The sequence below is a fragment of the Carlito syrichta genome, unplaced genomic scaffold (genome assembly GCF_000164805.1).
Source record: "Carlito syrichta isolate Samal-C Ts95f unplaced genomic scaffold, Tarsius_syrichta-2.0.1 Scaffold103330, whole genome shotgun sequence".
NCBI lineage: Eukaryota > Metazoa > Chordata > Mammalia > Primates > Tarsiidae > Carlito > Carlito syrichta.
In genome coordinates, this window is record NW_007047426.1 from 26,077 (window position 1) to 48,216 (window position 22,140).

Here is a 22,140-nt window from a genome sequence, read left to right on the forward strand (position 1 = left end):
GTTGCAAATATGTGTCACATGTGTGTGCATGCATGTGAGTCTGTATGCATTGTGCGCACATGTGCATGCATGTGGACCCACACATGCATGTATGTAGTTGTGTGTGCACAGGTGTGTGCATGTGCATCTGTGCGCGTGTGTGCATGCATGTGAGTCTACACATGTGCAGATACATGTGTACACATGTGTAAGCGAAGGAGATGGCAGCAGAAGGGCATTCTCTGATCTTGGCATTTTTCACCAGGGCCTCACTTGGGGAGGCCTCCCAAGCGCAGCAACCCCCATCATTGTTGCACCAGCTGTGAGATGGACCATAGCAGCCACACTGATTGCCAGTGTCAGGTGCAGGAGAGTGGCCCCAGGAGAAGGCATTGCCCTGGGCAGGTAAGAACACAGAGGAGGCTGAGAGAGAACCCCCAGCACTGGTTGAGAAGCAGAACAACTGAGTTCAGTTCCCACCACTCAAGGAAACTTGTCAAATACCCTCTCATGGAAGGATGATTCTCCATGTATTGCATTGGGCTGGTGGGGGAGAGTCTTCCTATTTCCTGAGGGAGCAGTACAGGGAGGACGCTCCCCCGTCTCTGGCCCCAGGCCTTGCACAGTCAGAAGGGAGGATCTGAGTTGAGAACTGTTTGATAAATGTGACTTCATCTGGCCTCATGGTGGGGCAAGGTGTCAGTGATTCTGACAAAACAAGAGACTTTGTGTGTAGCAGAGCCTGGGATGAGGGACTCTGGATAGCCCGCATCCCAGAGCTCTTCCCACTACATCTCAGGGTCTCTGATGCTGCAGAAGTCAAGGGCCCCTAGACCTTTGCTCGCTGCTCTGCCAAGGCAGGACTGGCCCCTGGTTAGCCACAGCCACCAGCTGTGCCACCCACAAGTTGCTCAAGACCTCTTCAGCTTCGCCCAACCTGGGTCTCTTATCCTCTTCCTCCTCCTCATCACCGCCCCATCTGACTTTCCTGTAGGAAGCTTCCAAGCCAGGGAGAGATTGCCTCTTTTCATCATTTGCAAATGTTAGCTGCCTCTGCAACATTCTGCTCCGCAGACAGCATTGGTGCATCTCCTGAGCTCAGTTCAGAGGGAGCAGGGAGGGCACAGCATGGGGTGGGCACAGTGTGGTGTGCAGCAGTGGGTGCTGGCAGGCAGTGGGCACACCTGGGCTCTGAAGTGGCCTGCACAGTTCGAACAGCTGGATCTCTGACAGCAAAATGTCACCAGGGTGAGAGCCAGAGTGAGGGACGCGCTGTTCCCTCTGGTGCTTGTCCGTAGATTCAGCACCAGCAATCGGGGACAGCTCCGAGGTTGGTTCCTTAAACTGTGTGACTTACTATTTCAAGGTGGGCACCTCCTCCTCCGAGCCCGCTCCCACCTAAGCTGTGCTTCCCAACACTGCCACAGCGTGCAGCCCTCATTAGTCCCTGTCACCAACCTCCTCCTGCTCTATCTCCAGTCTTACGTGTGCTGCTCCTCTCTGGAGACACAGTTTCTTCTTTACTGAGCCCTTTGGAGACAAGTGCATTCAGCCTAAAACAATGACTCCAGTGGTGTGAAGAGGATGAAAACCTTTAAACCAAAAAGTCTTCTAAGCAACACAAACCAGGCACAGCCTCTTTCTCCCCCTGTTCAACACAACCGGGCAAGGTTCATCCCTTTGATCGGGGCCAGGGACGTTCTACCTGAATTACTAGCAGCCTCTGAGTTGCAGGGGCTAACTGCCCAAGACTGGTGCTTACTGGGCCTCAGTGACCTAAGATTGTCAATGGCTCCAGCCCCATCAGTATCCTCCTCTCTCCAACACTCTCAAGTCAGAGAGCATCAGCATTGGTGGCCAGGAGCAAATGCGATCAGAAATAGAGAGAGCTGTCTAGAATCAAGACAGTGGACAGCAAGACAATGGACAGGTTCTGGAGGGGGCGTTCACATTTTCACTTGAAAACCACCTGAGAATAAATTAATGGGCTGATGGAGAAAAGTTGATTCACATGCAAACAAGTCTGGGGCCTTCCTTATTATCCCCTGAGAAACAATCTCACCAAACGTATATGTGTACCCCCCACCCCATGAAGAGAGGTTGGTTAATGAATACAAAGTTAGATAGAAGGAAAAAGTTCTATGTTAGCAGAGTAGGGTGACTAGATAACAACAATGTGCACTTCAAAATAGCTAGAAGGGAGAACTTAAAATGCTTCCAATACATAGAAATGACAAATGCTCAAGGTGATGGATATCCTAAATCCCTGACTTGATCATTACAGGTTCCATTCACATAACAAAATATTCCATGTACTCCATAAATATGCGCCAATATGATGGACCAATTAAACACTTTTAAGGCCAATGAAAAAGAGGAATAGCATTCCACCAAAGATAAAATTGCTAATCATAAAAGGATTGATGAATTTGGCTATATTTAAATTATAAACATCTGTTTTTCAAAAAAAAAACTATAAAGAGATTGAAAATGCAAGAAACAAATTAGAAGAAGCTTTTTAAACACATAAACACACACAGAATTTATATCCACAATATATAAAGAGCTCTTACAACTCAATACAGAAATGATAAATAATCCAGCAGGAAGATGGGCAAAGGACATACATGGGCATCTCATCAAGAAAAAAGAACCAAGCCGGGAGTGGTGGCTCACACCTGTAATCCCACCACCTTGAGAGGCTGAGGGAGGAGGATTGCTTGGGCCCAAGAGTTCGAGACCAGCCTGGGCAATATAGCCAGACCTCATCTCTACAAAACAAAACAAAAAAATCAAAAAATTGACTGTGTGGTGGCATATGCCGATAGTCCTAGCTACTCGTGAGACTGAGGAGGTTGGGTTACTTGAGCCCAGGAGTTTCAGGATTCAGTGAGCTGTGATCGTGCCACTGCACTCTAGCCTGGGCAACAGAATGAAACCCAACTCAAAAAATAAAAATAAAGAAGAAATAAATAAACATGACAAAATGCTCAGCCCCATCAGTCATCAGGAAATGCAAGACCATAAGAAGATACCATGATGCCATGTTACACTCTCACTTAGGATGTCTGACAGCCTTAAATATAGGTGAGAATGTGGGAGTGTAGAACTGTGAATTGGAGCAATCACTTTGGAAAACAACCTGGCATTATCTTGTAAAGCTGAATTTGCATTATATTGTAAAGTTGGATTGTGTACCTAAGTCTATACACGGAGAAACTTACATAGGTGCGCCAGGTGACAAGTACAAAAATGTCCACCACAGCATTGTTCAAAATCATTTTTACCTTTTTTAAAAATTATTTTATTTGTATTATTTTGAGTTAGAGTCTCCCTCTGTCACCCAGGCTGGAATACAGTGGCACAATCACAGCTCACCCCAGCCTCAAATTCCTGGGCTCAAGTGATCCTCCTGCCTCAGCCTCCCAAGTAGCTAGGACTACAGGGCACATACCACCAAACCCAGCTAATATTTTGATTTTTTTTTTTTTTTTTTTTTAGAAACGAGATCTGGCTATGTTACTCGGCTGGTCTCAAACTCCTGGGCTCAAGCAATCCTCCTGTCTCAGTCTCCCAAAGTGCTAGGATTATACTGCACTCAAACCAAAATCATTTTTAAAAACAGGAAAAAATATCCACAGACAGGAAAAATTGATAAATAATAATGGCTCACTCACACAATGGAATATTATACAGCAGTGAAAATGAATAAAATACAGATACATGCAACAGCATGGATGAGTCTTTGAAACAGAATGAATTTGAAAAAGGCAAGTCTGGAGACTGCATACAGTAGACGCCATTTTTTTTAAAGCTCAAAAGCAAAACAAAACAAAAGTAAACCATATATTGTCTATGGGCACACAAGTATGGGAAAACTATATTTTTTAAAAGAGGAATTATATACACAAAATTCAAGTTATGTTTTTCTCTGGGAAGGTGGCAGAGGGAACACCCAGGTGGACACAGGATCCTTGATGATATTCCTGATCTTTTTTTTTTTTTTGAGTTGGAGTCTCACTCTGTTGCCCAGGCTGGAGTGCAGTGGCACACTCACGGCCACCGCAGCCTCGACCTGCTGGGTTCAGGCAATTCTTCCATCTCAACCTTCCAAGTAGCTGGAACTACAAGAATGCACTACCAAGCCCGGTTATTGTAGAGACGAGGTTTCACCAAGTTGCCCAGGCTGGTCTCGAATCTCTGAGCTCAGGCAATCCTTTCACCTAGGCCTCCCAAAGTGCTGGGATTACAGACTTGAGCCACCATGTCCGGTTATTCCTGATCATTAAACGGTTCACATATATTTTTACCTATTTATTTATTTAGAGACAGGGTCTCACCGCCACCCAGGCTGGAGTGCAGTGGCGTGATCATAGCTCACGCAACCTTGAACTCCTGGGCTCAACAGATCCTCCTGCGTCAGCCTCCCAAGTAGCTAGGACTACAGACAGGTGCCACTATGCCCAGTTAATTTTTAAACGTTTTGTAGAGATGGACTCTCACTATGTTGACCAGGCTGGTCTCAACTTTTTGGCCTCAAGCAATCCTCCCACCCCCCTAAAGTGCTGGATTATAGGCATAAGCCACCACACATATTTTTATATGTATCAAATATCACTTAATGAGCAAATATATTTCTACATTCCACCAATACAGTTGTTAAAAATAAACCCAATCTCGGCCAGGCGCAGTGGCTCAAGCCTGTAATCCCAGCACTTTGGGAGGTTGAGGTGGGAGGATTGCCTGTGCCCACAGGTTCGAGAACAGCCTGAGCAAATTGGTGAGATCTCATCTCTACAATAAATCAGAAAATTAGCCGGGTGTGGTAGCGTGTGCCTATAGTTCCGGCTACTTGGGCTGAGGTGGAAGGATCACCTGAGCCCAGCAGGTTGAGGGTGTGGTGGCCGGGAGCATGCCACCACCCTCCAGCCTGGGCGATAAAGTAAAACTTCAGATTTAAAAAACCCCAATCTCACACACTCACACACCATATTCCTACCCACTCGACACTCAGTCTTAGCACCGTCCTCCCCCCAAGCATCCAGGAGAGGCCTAATCACCACCCTTCCACCTCCAACAGCATTAGAGGAACCCTGGAAAGCCCAGCACTAGGGAAGGGCAGGCACCCCCTACCCATCCTCCCCCCTCCCCTGCCACCATCCATGTCCTACTGGTCCCCAGATCCCAGAATAGACCCAGGAAGTAGACCAGTTTCAGAAGAGAAACCAAGCCCACAAGGAAGGCGGGCAGGGGGCCCCCACGTGAATGATGTGGCTCAGTCCCATAAGCCAGTATGCATCCACCCCAAGCGGCAACACCAGAGATGGAGATGGGACCTGGCTGGACAGCGCTATGCATCTCTGCTTCCTCCTTGGTGCATCTCAAACACAACCGGGCACCAGCGTGGAGCAGCCCGTGGGAGACAGACAGAACAGAGGAGGGGGTTAGGAATGGCAACATCCCACAGAACACCAGAAGGTCTCCCAGGGCCCGGAGTCGTGGGACCTGCAGGGGACCATTCCCCTTCAACCCCTCCCTGCCCCCAGCTTGCTTTCCCCAGCACTCACCTCTGTAGCTCCTTCAGGGAGACCGTGACACGCAGCCCATGGCCCAGGACATACAGCGCAGCCAGGATGTCTGCCCACTGCACCATCTCCCCCAGGGGTCCACCTTTCAGGACCCGTGGACTGAACACATCCCCAGACTCCTCTGTCAGGAAGCCGATGTGGACCAGAATCTGGGGGGACACAGAGGGTCAGCTCAGAGGAGCGGCAGATCTCAGTCCTGCTCCTTTGGGGCACTGGCCGGGAAGCCGGCCAGCAGTGATCACTGAATCCAGGCAGGGCGTGGGCTGGCACTTTCCGGCAGCTGAGTAACCATGCCAGGCACTGGGGACATAGGTGAACAAGACAGTCGCATGCCTGCCCTCATGGAGCTTATGTCCCAGGCGGAAAAGGCAGACGACAGTGAACACAGACACGAGGTAATTTCATGAAATGATAAGGACTCTGAAATAAATAAAAGGGTGGATGTGAGTCATGTAAGGAGGGAAGAAGGGAGGGATGAATAGATGAGTGGATGAATGGATGGATGGATAAATGAAAGGAAGAAAGGAAGGGAGGGAGGAAGGGTGAATGAGGCAACAAACTTCCCTCCAAAAAGGTTACATTATTCCCAGCCTTCCAGGCAGATGCCATGACTTTCCTGCCTGACAAGAACCAGATGTTCACAAGATGCAGGACCCCTTTGGGGGACTTGTCATTCTCCCCCACCCTTGAAAAGGGCCAGAAACCACCACAGGCATCTATCCTGACTGCCCTATCCATCCCCCGCCCTCTCTGGGTCAAATTATGAACAGAAGAAACCCAATATTGCTTGTGTGAAGGCCTACCCTGCACCCACGTGGAAGCTGCCGGGTTCTGAGCTCTGAGTTCAGCTTCCTGAACATGCAGGAAAGGCCATGTACCTGTTTCTGGTCCCTCCAGATGTCCCCTAGCTTCTGCGCCAGACGCTGGGCAGCCAATGCCCACTGAGCCGTGAGCCGCTTGGTCCGTTTCTTCATAAAGATCAGGGACTCCTTCCCGCTACCCATCAGCTCCAGCAGGTGGGACAGGTTGCTCCGGAAAACTGCCTGGAGGGGTCCAGACCTCAGCCTTTCAGCCCCCAGACCCACAGCCGCTGTGGTCCTCCACTGGCCTGGGCTCAGAAGCTGGCATCCTCTCATGAGGCTGGGACCTGCTCCAGCTTCTCCTAAACTTTCCAAGGGGCCCACTAGCCCCCCAGATCAAAGGGCCCTGCCCTCAGCCCCCAACGCCCACCCCTTCCAGCCCAGCTCTGACTAATCCCCTGCCCTGAGCCCTTCCTGGGAGGTGTCCAGCTGTGGCAGCTTCCCAGGAGCCCGGCCAACACCAGGAGGCAGCCAGGGTGGTGATCAGAGCCAGGGCTCCCACAGCAGGGATGGAGGTGGCTGCCACAGTAACTGTGTGCCTTGAACCCATTAACTCTCTAAACCTCAGATTCATCATCTGCTAAGCACGATCACAGGAGGTTGGTTGGGAGCTTTGAATACAAGCAAAGTGTCTGCCACACAGAAAGCCCTCAACAAGTGACAGTTATTATTACTATCATTCTAGTCCATTAAGGGGGCGCCTCCAGGGTCCCAGCCTGCCCTGCAAGGAGGCCTAGCTTGGTGGCATCTTCAGGACAGGCACTGTTAGGCCGGCCTCCCATCTGCCAACAGGGTGGGCTGGGACCTGCAGCCTGGGTCAGCCTCATTCCCCCCAGGATGGAGGCTTCTTCCTGCTGTCCCTGGGGACGTGCAGCCACACTGGCCCACCCACCCCCCAGGCCTACCTGGACTTTGGGGAGGGGCTTGGGCGCTGTCTGGGCAGCTGTCTGGTTCCTCCAGGGCAGCGGGGGACAGAACCACTCGACTTCACTGAGGTAGATGAGGAAGGAGCACTCGGTGCCATCCACCCCGAAGAAGGCGTAACAGGGGTCAGAGGTCCAACGGGCACGCATCCACTGCGGAGAGGGCCAGGCTGGGCAGGGGGCCAGCGCTGGCCCACCTGCCCTTAGTGGGCTCCCCCCAGCATGCATATCCCCAGGGCCCTGAGGACCCCCAGGACGGGCTTGTGCAGCTGCCCTAAAGATACAGCAAGGGATAGGACAGAGAAGAGAAACTGAACAAGGACTCTGGCTTCTGCCCTGGCCCCCAAGGACCCCCAGAGAAGGCAATGGCAGAGCCACCATCCCCCGGGTCCAGAAAGAGGCGGAACTGGGGATCAGGCCAGCTCAAAGCTCCGGGGTGAGGAGCCGGAAGTACAGCAGTGGGGGCCTGGCTGTCTCCCTCTTCCTTCATTCCCCATGTCCCCACCCCAGAGCAGGGTTCACCTAGAGGCCAAGGCCAGGGAGCAACCTCCAAGGGGGCAAGGGCTGGGGCCAGCACGGGACATACCCACAGTGCTCCCCAGGTGGCCACTGAGGAAGGGGTCCTCGGTGCCACCACCCATCCCTTGGGGGGTTTGGGACCAGTGAGGAGTAGGCTTTACAGCTGTGGACTGTCTCCTGTGGGGACAGACTTCCTGCAGCCAAGGTGGCCCTGGCGTGGGGCGAGCAGGTGGGCTCTCAGTCCAGGAGGCGGTAGGTGGCAGGAGGGACAGAGCGGAGGGTCGTTTCTGAGTTTGTGGGGAACTGGGCTGTTGGTGGTGGCACGAGTATACTTAATCACTTGCTATGAGAAAGCATCAATGATCCTGAGTAGGACTCCTGGGGAATTTGGGTGGGGTTGGGTGGATGGACTGAGCAGAGAAGCCACGTCCCTGAGCTTGGCCTCTGTCAGCTAGTGTCGGGGTCCAGGGCAGGGTAGAGAGGCCCTCACAAGTGGACATCCCAGCCAGGATGTGCTAATTGGGACACAGACCCACATAAGAACCGCCCCCACCACCACCTGCTCCCCTGACCCCTCAGCCCCAGCCTCACCTCTACCTTCCCGGAGCAGTCGGGGAACTTGGGATCACTGGGTGCCTCACATTGGTCCCGCCGGCCTTCGGACACTGTTGGGAGAGGTTGACTTGTTGAGGACCTGGGACCAGGAGGAGCCCAGGGAGAGAGGCAGGAGGAGTGGGTGGGCCTGGGTTGAGTAGGGCAGTGGCCCACACAACCTGCAGCCTGAGTGTTCCCACCTGAAAGGCCACTGGCCCCAAGGGCGTTCCCCAGGTCTGGTTTGTCCCCTTCCATGCCCCCAGCCTCCCTGGAGAGTTCAGTGAGGAGCTGGTGTCAACAGCCATGGAGTGGCTCCCTGGATAGGCAGGGCCTCACGCACCCACCCAAACTCATGCCCGACATTTTCCGAGGAAGGCAGAGACGAGGCTTGCTGATACCAGTCTGTTCCTCCCACATCACGGGGACCAGAGGGGGCCACCCGGGGACCCTTCTCCAGGTGCCTCACTCTTGGAACTGTCGACCCCAGTGGCCAAGACTCCAGGGGCCTCCTCTGTTCTTATCACCCTCCTGCCAAGTGGATGCAGTGAACCCCGAGTCCCCTGAGAAAAGCCTGAAGCCAGGAGGGTGGCTGTCAGGAGAAGTCAGGGCCCACCCCAGGTGTCCCACCTTCCCAAGGCCCCCGCCTGAGATGCAGAACATCGGGGTCTCGAAGGATAGAGGGCAACCTGGGCCAGGGCGCCCCCAGCACCCACCCTTGCTGTGCAGGAGCAAGCTGTGGCGCAGGATCTGGTCCACCTTCACCGCGATGTCAGAGACGTTCTGGGCAATGGCCTGGATTCGCTCCATGAGGCCGGCCCCTGGGGACAGCCTAGACGAGGAGGAGCCACAGGTGAGCCTTGGACGTCCCCTGGGTGCCTGGGAGGGCCCCGCAGGAAGACCAGTGGGCAAAGGCGGCAGGATCTGCAGGGCTCCAGGCACGGGAACTCCCAGGGGACCCGCTGGGGAGGAGCAAAGCCGGGTGGGGAGACGGAGCTGGCCACCTGCCCCATCCAAGGCACATGTGGCACATACATAGGGGAAAGCCCACATCTGCATGTGGTAGGCATGAGGGTACGTGTGCCCATTATGCACATGTTCTCATATCTAACATGTATGCCCATAGCTGCACATGTGTCCATATCTGCACATGTTCTCATAGCTAAGGTTTGTGCCCATGTCTGCACAAGTTCCCATATCTGCACGTGTTCCTATCTCACGTGTGCCCACATCTGCATGTGTTAGGTGTGTCTGCGCATGGGCTCGTATCTGCATGGACCAGGCATGTCTGCACGAGTGCTGCACGTGTGTTGAAGGGCAATGCCTAGGGCTGACACAGGCAGAGGAATTCCATTCCAGAGCCTGGACAGGACCCTTCCAGGAGCTTCCCAGGTGACAGAGGCCGTCTTCCCAGGCACGGCTAGTCACCCTGAGTCTGTTTCTGTTTCCTCCCAAAGCTACATTGTGCCAAAATAAATTCCACCTACAGAAGCCTGGGAACTTGCCAAGTATTAAAACTCGAGTAAATTATCACTAGCTCCCTGAAAACAAATCCTGCCCAGGATCTTAAACGGGGTGACTACCGCTGCCATCACGGCCCTCCGCCTCGCCATCAATACTGATGTTGCTTTTGTTTTGAGGAAACTTATTCCCTTGTGTTGATTACCCCTCAACTCTTGGGGAAGTATATTAGACATCAAGTGCCATATTTATCTCATTGCAAAGCCTTCTATTGAGATGGATTTCACTCCCCTGGTAGACCTGTCTGCAAGGACAGCCCTGGGGCCTTTCACCAGAGAGTGGCTGGCCTTTTGTGAACACATTAATTCCGTTTCCTTTGATTCTCTTTTTTTTTTTTTTTTGAGTTGGAGTCTCACTCTGTCACCCAGACTGGAGTGCCGTGGCCACTCCCCGCCACCAGCCACGGCAGCCTCCACCTGCTGGGCTCCGGCGATCCCTCCGCCTCAGCCTTCCAAGTAGCCGGAACTACAGGCGTGCGCTACCACACCCGGCTAGTTTTTTATTTATTGTAGAGATGAGGTCTCGCTGCCCAGGTGGGTCTCGAACCCGCGGGCTCAGGCAATCCACTCACCTCAGCCTCCCAAAGGTGCAGGATGACAGGCTGAGCCACTGAGCCCGGCTCCTTTGATTCTCACTTCACCCCCTGGCTCTGCAGGTCAGCTGAAGCTCCATTTATCCCCTTAAAGGTACTGGGACTCTATTGCTGCACACAATGGTCATCAAATGAAGGATTTTTCAGCCTGGGCTCCACTCGGGTCTACAAACATCACCCTGCCTCCTCCTCTGGGCTGGGAGCGCTGCCCACAGAGAAGGCACCCCTCTCGGCGGCCACAGGCCCTCTCAACACCTTCCTCTCTCTCCCTGCTTTCCCTAAGGAGAGGAAGGGCGATGGCTCCGCAGAGTGGGTGAGTGAAGGAGACAGAAGGGGACAGAGCAGACACGGAGGTGAGCAAAGGACAAAGCAGAGCATGGAGGTTACAGGAAAGAGGAACAAGCCCCCCATGGACACGCATGCGCACACATGACACGTGTGAGCATACACGACCCAGTCCATACTCTCACTCTTTTTAGTTCGATGTCCAATGCCAACTTTAACAAAAACAACAAATTTTCAAGAGGAAACTGGCACAGCTCTTGCACTTGTTTCTTTGGGCTGCTGTAACAAATTACTGCAAACTTAAAAGAAAACAGACCATTACACAGCACTTTGAGAGGCTAAGGCAAAAGGATTGCTTGAGCCCAGGAGTTTGAGACCAGCCTGGGCAGCGGAGTGAGACCTTGTCTCTACGAAAAAATCAAAAAATTAGCCAGATGTGGTGGTACACACCTGTAGTCCCAGATGCCTGGGAAGCTGAGGTGGATGGATCACCTGAGCCTGGGAGACCAAGGCTGTATGTAGTACGCTGTGATTGTGCCACTGCACTCCAGCCTGGGCCACAGCATGAAACTCCAACTCAAATAAATAAAAAGGAAAATACAATAAATAAAACAACACACATTTATCCCCTCATAGCTCTGGCGGCTGGAAGTCAGAAAGTAAGGTGTCAGCAGGGCTGGGTCCTTCTGAGACTCTGAAGTGGAGTTCATCCTGGCCTCTCTCCCAGCTCCTCGTGGCTTTCTCCCTGTGAGTCTGTGTCCAAATTTCCTCTTTTTTTTTTTTTTTTTTTGAGTTGGAGTCTCATTCTGTCGCCCCGACTGGAGTGCAGTGGCACACTCCCGGCCACCGCAGCCTTGACCTGCTGGGCTCCCGCGATCCTTCCGCTTCAGTCTTCCAAGTAGCCAGAACTACAGGTGCGCGCTACCCCGCCCAGCTAATTTTTGATTTATTGTAGAGACGAGGTCTTGCCATGTTGCCCAGGCAGGTCTCGAACCTGCGGGCTCAGGCAATCCACTCACCTCGGCCTCCCAAAGTGCTGGGATTACAGGCTGAGCCACCGAGCCCGGCCCCTAACTTCTTACCAGAGACCTCAGGGTACAAACAACTCAGGTCAGAGATGAGCCAGGGGGCCCTGCCAGGCCAGCTGTGATTCTGGAACAAACTCCAGCCCATTGCAACCCTTCCTGAGAGGCCCACTCCCTCGAGGCTCCTCTCCTACCACCCTGCAGGAGCTGGATCACTTCTCTGAACCCCCACACGAGGGGGTGTGGTTGCAAGTGGCTGACCTGAAACCCCGAATGGAGTCCTGAGTCCTCAAGGGCAGGAACAGCTTTCCTATGTGGAGGCTGGCACTGCCCAGCATGGGCCTCATGCCCAGGGCTCCATCAATGTGGGCCGAATAGAGTCCCCCCAAATTCACATTCACCTGGGACTTCAGAATGTGACCTTATTTGGAAGAGTCTCTGCAGATGTCCTTAGTTAAGAGGAGGTTATATTGGATCAGGCTGCCCCTAAACCCAATGGCTGGACCTTTATAAGAAGGCCATGTAGCCGAGTGCAGTGACTCATGCCTGTAATTCCAGCAAGTTGGGAGGCCGAGGTGGGAGGACTGCTTGAGTCTAAGGATTCAAGACTAGCCTAGGCAATAGGGAAACCTTATCTCTACAAAAAACAAAGAAGTTAGCTTGGCATGATGGCACACACTTATAATCCCAGCTACTCAGGAGGCTGAGGCAGGAGATCGTCTGAGGCAAGGAATTAGAGGCTGCAGTGAGCTGGGATTGTACCACTGCTGGTCAATAGAGTGAGACCCAGACTCAAAAAATAAAAGAAAGAGAAAAAGAAGGCCAGGGAACACACACAGGGAAGAAGGCCATGTGACAGTGGAGGCAGGGTTGGAAGTGATGTGTCTACATGCTGAAGAACACCACTCACTGCCAGCAGCCACCAGGAGCTGGAAGAGGCAGGAGGGATTTCTTCCCTGGAGTCTCTGGGAGGAACATAGCCCTACTGACATCTTGATTTCAGACCTCCAGCCTGCAGCACTGGGTGGGAAGACACTTCTGCTGTTTTAAATCCCCCTGTCTGTGGTCATTTTTTACGGCGACCCTGGAAAACCAGTACAATCACCATCCTCAGAATTAGGGGGAAACAGCTTGAATCCATCAGAAAACGAGAGTCCAGATTCTCCTAGACACCCCCGCTATCGGGAAGTTCTCTTCTCCAGCCATGTTCCTTTTGCTGAAGGCCAAGGTCTCATTCTCCTGCTGTTCTTTTGGGAGTAGGAAAAAAACCCAAGGATTCCCTTGATTTTCAAGCCCTGTGTCAGTGATCCTCCATACTGTTCAGAGATTTTCTAGAAAGGAGGACCTTGACATCAGAGGTCCTGGATTCAAATCCCAACTCTACGGTTATGTGATCTTGAGCAAGTTATCTAACCTCTCTGAACTCAGGTTTTAACTCCTGAATAACAGAGTAAATTGTGGGGATTAGCTAGGAGACTGAATGTACTCAGCATAAAGTAGGTGCTCAATATATGCTTGTAATGTCTTTGCTCCCTAATGGTAGCAGTCATCTCATTCCTTTTTTTTTTTCCATTGGAGTTTCACTCTGTTGTCCAGGCTGGAATGTAGTGGCACACTCACAGCCACCCCAGCATCAACCTACTGGGCTCTGGCGATCCTTCCGCCTCAGCCTTCTAAGTAGCCGGAACTACAGGCACGCGCTACCACTCACAGCTAATTTTTTATTTATTGTAGAGATGAGGTCTTGCCAAGTTGCCAGGGCTGGTCTCAAACCCATGGGCTCAGGCAATCCACTCGCCTCGGCCTCCCAAAGTGCTGGGATTACAGACTAAAACACTGAGCCCAGTCTGTCATCCCATTCCTGAGAGGACATGTCAAGTATCATGAGCCCAACTCCAGAGCACTTTGCTTTTTTGGGGACTCAGCGATTTTCCTACAATAAGTGTTTCTGCATAAGACATATCGCTAGCACGGGCTTTAAATAGTGCAGATGGCATCTGTCTGATTTAACAAGTTCAACTTGTTCAAAACAGAATTACTCGGCGTCACTATTATTACACTGGACTTAGCATTTGCGCAGCACTTTCTATTTTCAAATAACATATGATTAGGCTTCTCTCCCTGAGAAGCTTTTCTAAAACTGACAATAAAAGTAGATATCGAGAAGCCTCAAACCACAGCAGATCTGTGACCTTGGAAATGACTGGGTGAAAAACAAAAAGAGGGGCAGCACTGGGGGACAAGGGACAGCAGCCTCCAGCTGACAGGGTCCGGGAACCCAGGGCCTGGGTGCTGTCACCATGAGGTGGGTGTCACCATGGCTGACATCTCCACTGGAGCCAGAAGGTGTAGGCCAGGGCTCACATGCCTTCAAGAACCCGTGAACATGTTTGAATTTCTTCAAAAGTCAGAGGGAAAACACCTTGTGGAGCAAAGAAAAATGTTCCAATGTGTAACGTTCATATATCCATCTTTACACCAACAGAGTCATAAAATAAAATTTTTGCTATGTGTTGCCTTGTGCCTGTCCCCCCACGAATGTGAATGTATTTGAAAATAGGATTGATTCTAAGTTCCTGGGGTGGGGGGAGGAGTTAAAAAAGAAAGAGAGGAAATAGGGTCCCTGCAAATGTAATTAGGGAAACTGATATGAAGTCATACTGGAATAGGATGGTTCTCTGAGACTATTGATAGGACTGGTGTCCTTAGAGAAAGGAGAAACTTGACCCTGAAGACACACAGAGGAAGGACACTCTGTGAAGACTGAAGCCAGACTGCTATCAGCCAAGGAGGCACCGGAAACTGGAGAGAGGCCCAGAGCAGATCCTTCCCTGGCCCTATCTCAAGGGGCTCAGCCTGTCACCGCCTTGATCTTAGATTTCCAGCCTCCAGAAGAGATCATCTGAGTCTGTCTTTTAGCCTACCCAATTGACTCCACTTTGTTACAACAGCCCTAGGAAACCAACACCATTTCAATCTTTTTAAAGGAGGAAGACCCCAGGATGGCCTGGGAAGACAGGGCTTTCCTGACTGTTAGGAAGACATGAGGAAACTGTTCAGCTAATGGTATCGACAATGACATAGTCGACGGGCATTGAGCACTCGCTTGCCAAACTCTTTATACACATGATCTCACTCAGTGCTCATGACAGCATCATGACTCCTTTGAATGTCTCCACTGCACAGATGAGGAAACCAAGGAAGGCATAGCAAGGTTGAGGAACTTGCTCAGGGTTGCACAGCGATTAAGTGGGAAAATCAGGTTCCAACCAGACAGCCTGGTTCCAAAGCCTACCTATCACAGGAAGATACTGAACTGGTTTCTGTGACAGGGGAGGGGCAGGTGAAGAGGATGCTCCCCGGGGAGCCTGGAGCAGTAGGTGCTGGGGGAGGACAAGGAGTTAGGTACCCCCAATGAACACCTGGAGATGCATGTGGTGCCTGCAAGCCTACCAGGGGCCTCCAGTCCTTTGTCCTCAGCAAGGGAAGCAGCCTGGAGCCATGAGTGAAATACTGGATTTGATAAATCAGAAAAGGCTGCCTCGAGCCAGGCTTGGTGGCTCACGCCTGTAATCCCAGCACTTGGGAGGCCTAGGCAGGAGGAATGATTGAGCCCAGGAGTTCAAAACCAGCCTAGGCAACATAGAGACCTTTACCAAAAAAAAAAAATTTTTAAATGATAGGCATGGTGGCACATGCATGTAGTCCCAGGTACTCAAGAGCCTGAGATGGAAGGATCACTTGAGTCCAGTAGGTTGAGACTGTGATCGCGCCACTGCACTCCAGCCTGGGCGACAGAGTGAGACCCCAACACACACAAAAAGAAAAGGTTGCCCAAGACACAGCTGAGCTGCATGAAGATAATCCATTTCCCATCCCTTACACCTTAGGCAGGTGGGGCCAATAGGTGAACTGTGAGACAGGCAGGAAGGCACCATTTCACCCACAGGGTGTCCATGCTCAGGTGGGCAAGAGGCAGACCATCAGAACCATGGCCAGGGCTGAGCACAAGGCCAGTCCCCTCCCGGAGTCTAGAAAGTGACATCCTGGGGGTGGGATGCTCGGGGCCATTTCTACTGGGACTGCAGCCAACACCCCCAGGCAGGAGGCAAAAACTGCTGCTGCTCTGGCAGGAGTTTCCCAGGCAACAGCCACCCTAACGCCGCAGGGCGTCACCAGCGTACAAATCTTCAATTCTGTCTGCCCCGGGGCGGGGCTGGGGGGAGATACGGGAACAATAATGACCTCGCCTTACTCCCACCATCGAATGCACCGCATCACCCTCCAATTTGCACAAATGACGGAGAGTCCTTTAGACCTTACTCATAGCATATTTTTTATGTCTTTCCTTTTATATCTTCGGTACGTGCATGTTCAAAGAAGGAGACAGTTAACCCAGATGAGCTTGAACCAATGGGCTTCTGACATAGCGGTGAAGATCCAGCCTGAGCAGTGGACCTGAGCGGTGAAGACCCAGCCCATGTTGGGGAGAGGCAGGAGAGGGTAGACTGCAGAGCTCAGGAGAGGTCCCAGGAGAGAGCCTGCCAGTCATGTGCCTTCCCTACCTTTATATACTGTGTGCCTGCACTGGGCACAGAGGATACAAACACAGTCCCACCCTCAAGGATGCTCTGAGTGAGGATATAAGGGAGAAGAGGAAGGGATGAGGGCCTTCTGGGGCATGTCTGTGTGGGCTGACCCTCGGGCACATCACAAGTGTATCTGCACCACATAGAGCAGGAGGGGGTAACACACGGGTGCCCAAGAAGCCACGCTGTGTGTGCAACAGAGGGCTAACACAGTTCTGGGAGGTCCACACCCTGCATGTTCTAAAGGAAGGCCTGTCCCTAGACCTGCTCCTGGGAGGTCGCCCCTAAGCCCTTGGAATGGTTTGCCGCATAAGATTATCTTTGTTTACCTGGGGTCTCGGTTCATCCCAGACAGTCTATGTGCCTTACAGCAGGGACAGTGGGTCACAACGCATCAGCTCGACTTCTGGTCAGCCATGTGGGTGGACAGTCATGTCTGCATGGCCCAGACCCAGTAAGATCTCTAGACACCCAGGCCGGAGTGAGCTTCCCCGGTTAGCAATACCCCACATGTGCTGTCACATGTAGTTGCTGGGAGATTAAGCGCCATCCACACTTACTGGGAAAGGATGGCTAGAACTCAGGCTGGTCTCTCCTGGGTTGGCTGGTGTTCATCCATACCCTTTCATCGTAATAAGCTGTAATGGATGAGTCCAATGGCTTTGTGAGTCCTTCTAGCAAATCATTAGTCCTCTGGGAGGCCTTGGGGACCCCCGGACACTCTGTGCCAGTGCCTTGCTTCTGGAGACCTTTCAGGGCCAGCCTGAGGTCACCCCCTCCTCTGCACACAAGGATCTGCCAGTTCCCCTCCTGCCTGGCACTCGGAACTATGTGAAGGGCAGAGAATGCAGGTCCTGAACAGTCCTTGAAAGCGTCTTTCTGCCTCCTCCAGCAAAGGTGGGGTCCAGAGTCCTGGCAGCTGCTGCATTCCACGCCCAGACAACCCAAGTGGCCAATGGTCTACAGACCCTGACTTTCTGACGTCATAAAACAGATATTGGGAATTCTGCTTGTCAGCCCACCTCTGTGAGATAACAAAAGTCTTCAGAGGCCGGCGCTGTGGAGAGGGAATCCTGAATGTCTGCTGCACCAGGGAAGGGGAGATGGGGCCCCACAGCCAAATGGGGTCCTCCCCACGGCTGCTCCTCTCCAAGGGAAGGAGGCCTCCTTGACCCGCCCCAGAGCCCCCCATGCCACTTGCCAAGGGTCTGATGAGGTCGGAACTTGACAGTCTGCACGGACATCAGACTCTCAGGTCGGGCATGTGGCCGTATATCCCAGGCCTCCCTGGGTTCCAGACTTCTTGCAACCAAACCAAAGACTTCCAACCTCCTGGCCCGAATGCCATATCAGCCACACTGTGCTGGCTTCTTTTTATTTAATGGGGTTGGAGACACACTCCAGGAAGCCCCCTGTCCTCTTCAGGGCCATGAGGACTGTGGAGGACTTAGAAGAGGAGCCATAGCTGGGCACGGTGGCTCAAGCCTGTAATCCCAGCACTTTGGTAGTCCAAGGCGAGAGGATTGCCTGAGCTCAGGGGTTCAAGACCAGCCTGGGCAACTTGGTGAGACCTCCTCTCTACAATAAATAAAAAAATATGCCGGGCATGGTAGCGCATACCTGTAGTTCCAGCTACTTGGAAGGCCGAGGCAGCAGAAGGATGGCCTAAGCCCAGCAGGTCGAGGCTGTGGCCGGGAGCATGCCACTGCACTCCAGCCTGGGTGACAGATTAAGACTCTGACTAAAAAAAAAAAAAAAAAAAAAAAAAAGAGGAGCCATGCTGTGTCAGAAGCACAGAGGGCTTTGGAGTCAGCCAGGCCCACCAGGTTGACTCTGTGCTACACATCCTAGATCAATTGAACTCTCTGGGCTTCGTCTCCCTCGTCTGTCAAAGTGGGCAACCCTCAGAGGGCTGCTTAGAGGAAGAAGTAATAAAATGCACTTAGTCTTGCTTCTGTTATAAACCCAATGTCTGTATCCCCCCAAAATTCATATGTTGAAATCCTGACCCCCGAGGTGATGGTTTTAGGAGGTGGGGTCTTTGAGAGGTGACTTGATCATGAAGATGAAGCTCTTATGAACGGGGCTAGTGACCCCATAAAAAGGGCCCCAAAGAACTCTCTCACCCTCTTTCTACCATGTGAGGATGAAGTGAGAAGTTGCCTCTCTGTAACCCAGAGGAAGGTCCTCACCCAAACCTGGCTGTGCTGGTGCCTGACCTCAGACTTCCAGAACTGTGAGAAATAAATGTCTTGTTAATAAGCCCCTCGGTCTATGGTATTTTGTTAGAGCGGCCTGAACTCACTAAAACAAAACTTGATTTTAATTACCATAATTATTATCATTACTGTGGTGGACATTGAGTCCAAGTTAGGTCCCAATCCCTTGATTAGAATGAAGCCCCAGTTAGGTCTGCCCAACAATAGAATGGACCATATCAGAGGGTGCTGAGTCTCCTGGCTCTCACCAAGGGTTTAAATGGATCAGAGGAGCACAGGATTGGAGCCCCTTCTGGGAGGTTGACCCGGAGATGTGCCACACGCCTGCCTCCCCCAGGCCTGGGACTCCACAGGACTGGGCCTCCTGGCTAAGGCGGGTCTGGCCCAGACCTTTGCACGTGACCCCGTAGTGACGGATTATTCCCAAGCCAGGCTAGAAGGCCACTCAAGGTCACTGCCAATGAGAGGAGGGTGGGGGTGAGGAGAGTGAGGGTCTCTGGTCCCACCCCAAAAGCTGTGGGTACCACGCAGGGCCAAGCAGACAAGCTGGAGACAAGCACTATGAGGAATTTCGGAGGGCCAGCAGGTCTGACTCACCAGCTGAAAGGGTCCCACATTCCTCCCAGCCTGGCAGAGATCCCACTCAGAATCATGGGACTTTTTTATACCCCACCCCCAACAAATGTGGCTGTTACATGGTTGCTCCAGCTCTCTGCACCACTTGCTGCACAAAATTTGCAGACCTGGCTTGGTACCCCTCGACTCTGTACCCAGGGCCAGTCCTCTCCCTGTCTGAGCCGAGTTCCCTACAAAACGCAGACCTGGACAGGATCTTTCCTGAGGAGCTCTTGGTGAAGATCAAAGTTCCTAAGTGCCCACTGGAGGGTATCTGTCATTGTTGTTTGCTATCATCATTAATTATTATTATTGCTATTTCAGCCAGCTCTGCAACAAAGTCTGATGGAATCCAGAACATGTGCCCGGGGCTGAAGGTGGCCTTGGGTGTGACACTGGCCAGAAGAGGCCCCTGACCTGGCAACCAACCCCTCTCTCCGAGGAGGTGCCAAGGTGGCCCCAGCCAGCTCCGGAGATGAGAGGAGTTTGCAAACAGTTCGGGGTGGTGTAGAGTGGGAAGGGACACTGACCTCCTAGGCTAACAGGTGCTCTCCCTGGGAGTTCTTACCTCCCTGCCTGGTCGAGCCATCCCTTGGTGGGCCCAAACCCATCAGTGACCTTCCGTGAGCACTGTGACCTCAAGAAACTGCCCAGGTCCCTAAGTCCAGGACATCTGAGAGGACTTGTAAGACCCACTGGCCCCACCCCTTACTTTCAAGAACTGAACCAGAGCAGATAAAGCCACTTTCCTGAGGTCATGCAGCAAGCTCGCAGGACTCAGACGCCACCCCTGTGCCAGGCCTAGCTTCACCCCCCTGCGTTTGGAAAACAGCTAAATGCACCTGGAATGTGAGGCCAGGGCCTGTGGCTATTTTCTGCACACCCACTAAGCATCAGGCATTCCACCAAAACCATCATTTCTTACTCAGAAAGTAAAAGAAGGCCAAGCTAGGCTTTGGGTCACCACCCACCTCATCTCTGAGTACTGCCCCAGAGCACCCGATGAGGCAGCCAGCACAGCAGGCCACCTGCGGCCACAGACCCTTGGTTCCCTCCACTACCCAGGGCCTAGGGTGGACAGTCCAGGGCCAGTGGGGAACCTGCAGGTGACCAGTGGCTGGTCACTACTTCCTCGCAGGCTCCAGTCCTCAATCCCTACAGACCAGTTCCCCCAAGCAGCCCCCTGAGGTTCGACGCCCCATTCCCAGTCCCATGAGGTAATCACCGATTCCAGTCCAATCCCCTGGTCCCCAGAACGAGCTCTCCAGGCCGCCTTGGGAAGGAGGTTTAATTCTGAGTTCTTCCCTTGATTTATGAGGGTTGCATTCAATTAACGGGGGTATTGATTTCCCACAGCTGGGTAGGGTGTTTGCTGGGAGTTGTTATTTTATTATGAAACCGATCGCTTTCCTTTGAAAACACAGAGACTCACGTCCGCAGGTGCCCGCAGACACACGCCGGGAGATGCGAACGCACACGGCTGGAAATGCCAGTGACGCAGTAGGGAGATGCATTCTCTCTGTATCTGTCTGTCTCACACACACCACCACGGGATGTGAGAGCCTTCACCCCTGCGTCCGGCCTGCCTGCATTTTCCCTTCTCTCCTCCTCTGCTTCAGCCCTTCCTCGGCCCCATCCAGAGTCCCCGTTGATGTTGGGAGGTCCCCTCCCCAAGTGAGAGCAGAGAGGATTCCCCTCTCCCCAACCAAAAATAAAAACACAAATACACATGCACACGCACTCCCTCTGTTAAGATAAACTGAGTTTGAGCTGTGAGCAGTGTCGTGACTCCCTGCCCAGGGGGCAAAACAGAAGAATTAAGGCTCAGCTGAGAGGAGCAAAGGTCCTGTGGCCAGAGGGAGATTACTGTGTTCCAGGAAGAGTGAGAAAGCTGGGGGCAAGTGGGAGGAGCCAGAGAGACTTAGGGTCAGGTGTGTTGGGGCCACTGAAAGACTTTGACTCTTCCCTGAGAGAGTTGGGGGGGGGGTTGTGGGAGGGGGGAGCAGAGCAGGAACCTGATCTAATTGATGTCTTAGGAAGGTCCCACTGGCTGTGAGTTGGGAATAGCTGGGGGCATGGTAGGAGGAAGATAGGACCCCAGGCAAATTCCAAAGGTGGAGAGGATTTGCTGACGGACAGGGCGTGGGTATGAGGGAGAGGGAGATCAAAGGTGACTGAAAGGGCGGGGTCTGGGCTGTGGAAATTGTGGAGCTGATACAGCCTGAGATGGGGCTGGGAAAAAGCAGGCCTTGGGTGCTTCCAGGAGACACTGAGCTGGAGTCATTCTCAGGACATCCAGGTAGGTGGGCAGGTGGATATCCAGAGATGGCATCCAGGGCTTGGCCCCAGCTTAAGACACACACTGGGAGTCTAGAATGCATGGCGATTTTTAGAGTCATCCAAGTCTGGGATTGGTGTCCACCATTGCCCCTCACTCATCAGGTCCTCCAGCCACAGAGCAGCCCCTCCTCCCCAGGACCCCTCCCTCCACAGGTCTGCGGGTCGTCTGCTCCCCTCACCAAGCACCCCCCAACCCCCCCCATCTACCTTGTCAAAACATCCCTCCTTTGAGACTCATCCCAAATTCCCCCTTTGCCATGAGGACTTTGGAATTCTAGGTCTCCCCCTGCTTGGCCGGGTTGCCCCTTTCTCTGCATCCTCACGGCACAGAAAAAAGAGACAACATGTTCTTCTGCATGCCAGGCACAGGTCCCGGTCCTCCCTCCCACCAGCGTTATCTCTAACACACACGAAGAATTTAAGCCTCAGGGATGTTAAATGACAAGCTCGAGGTCACCCAGGCCTGCCCTGCCTCCAGGGGGCCATGGGCCAAG

At 52.6% G+C, this 22,140-nt stretch overlaps 1 protein-coding gene across 1 annotated transcript in view; it reads right to left on the reverse strand.

Annotated features, from left to right (window-relative positions):
- The window catches only part of MGAT5B (mannosyl (alpha-1,6-)-glycoprotein beta-1,6-N-acetyl-glucosaminyltransferase, isozyme B), a gene marked incomplete at its 3' end in the record, with an annotated part of 59,132 nt that overhangs the window by 20,598 nt on the left and 16,394 nt on the right, over positions 1-22,140 (reverse strand). The window contains exons 4-8 of the mRNA XM_008065258.1: positions 9,177-9,292; positions 8,461-8,534; positions 7,333-7,503; positions 6,446-6,610; positions 5,547-5,716 (exon numbers count right to left, since the gene is read on the reverse strand). Coding sequence (XP_008063449.1) covers positions 5,547-5,716; positions 6,446-6,610; positions 7,333-7,503; positions 8,461-8,534; positions 9,177-9,292 — 696 coding nt within the window. The remainder of the gene's footprint in view (positions 1-5,546; positions 5,717-6,445; positions 6,611-7,332; positions 7,504-8,460; positions 8,535-9,176; positions 9,293-22,140) is intronic.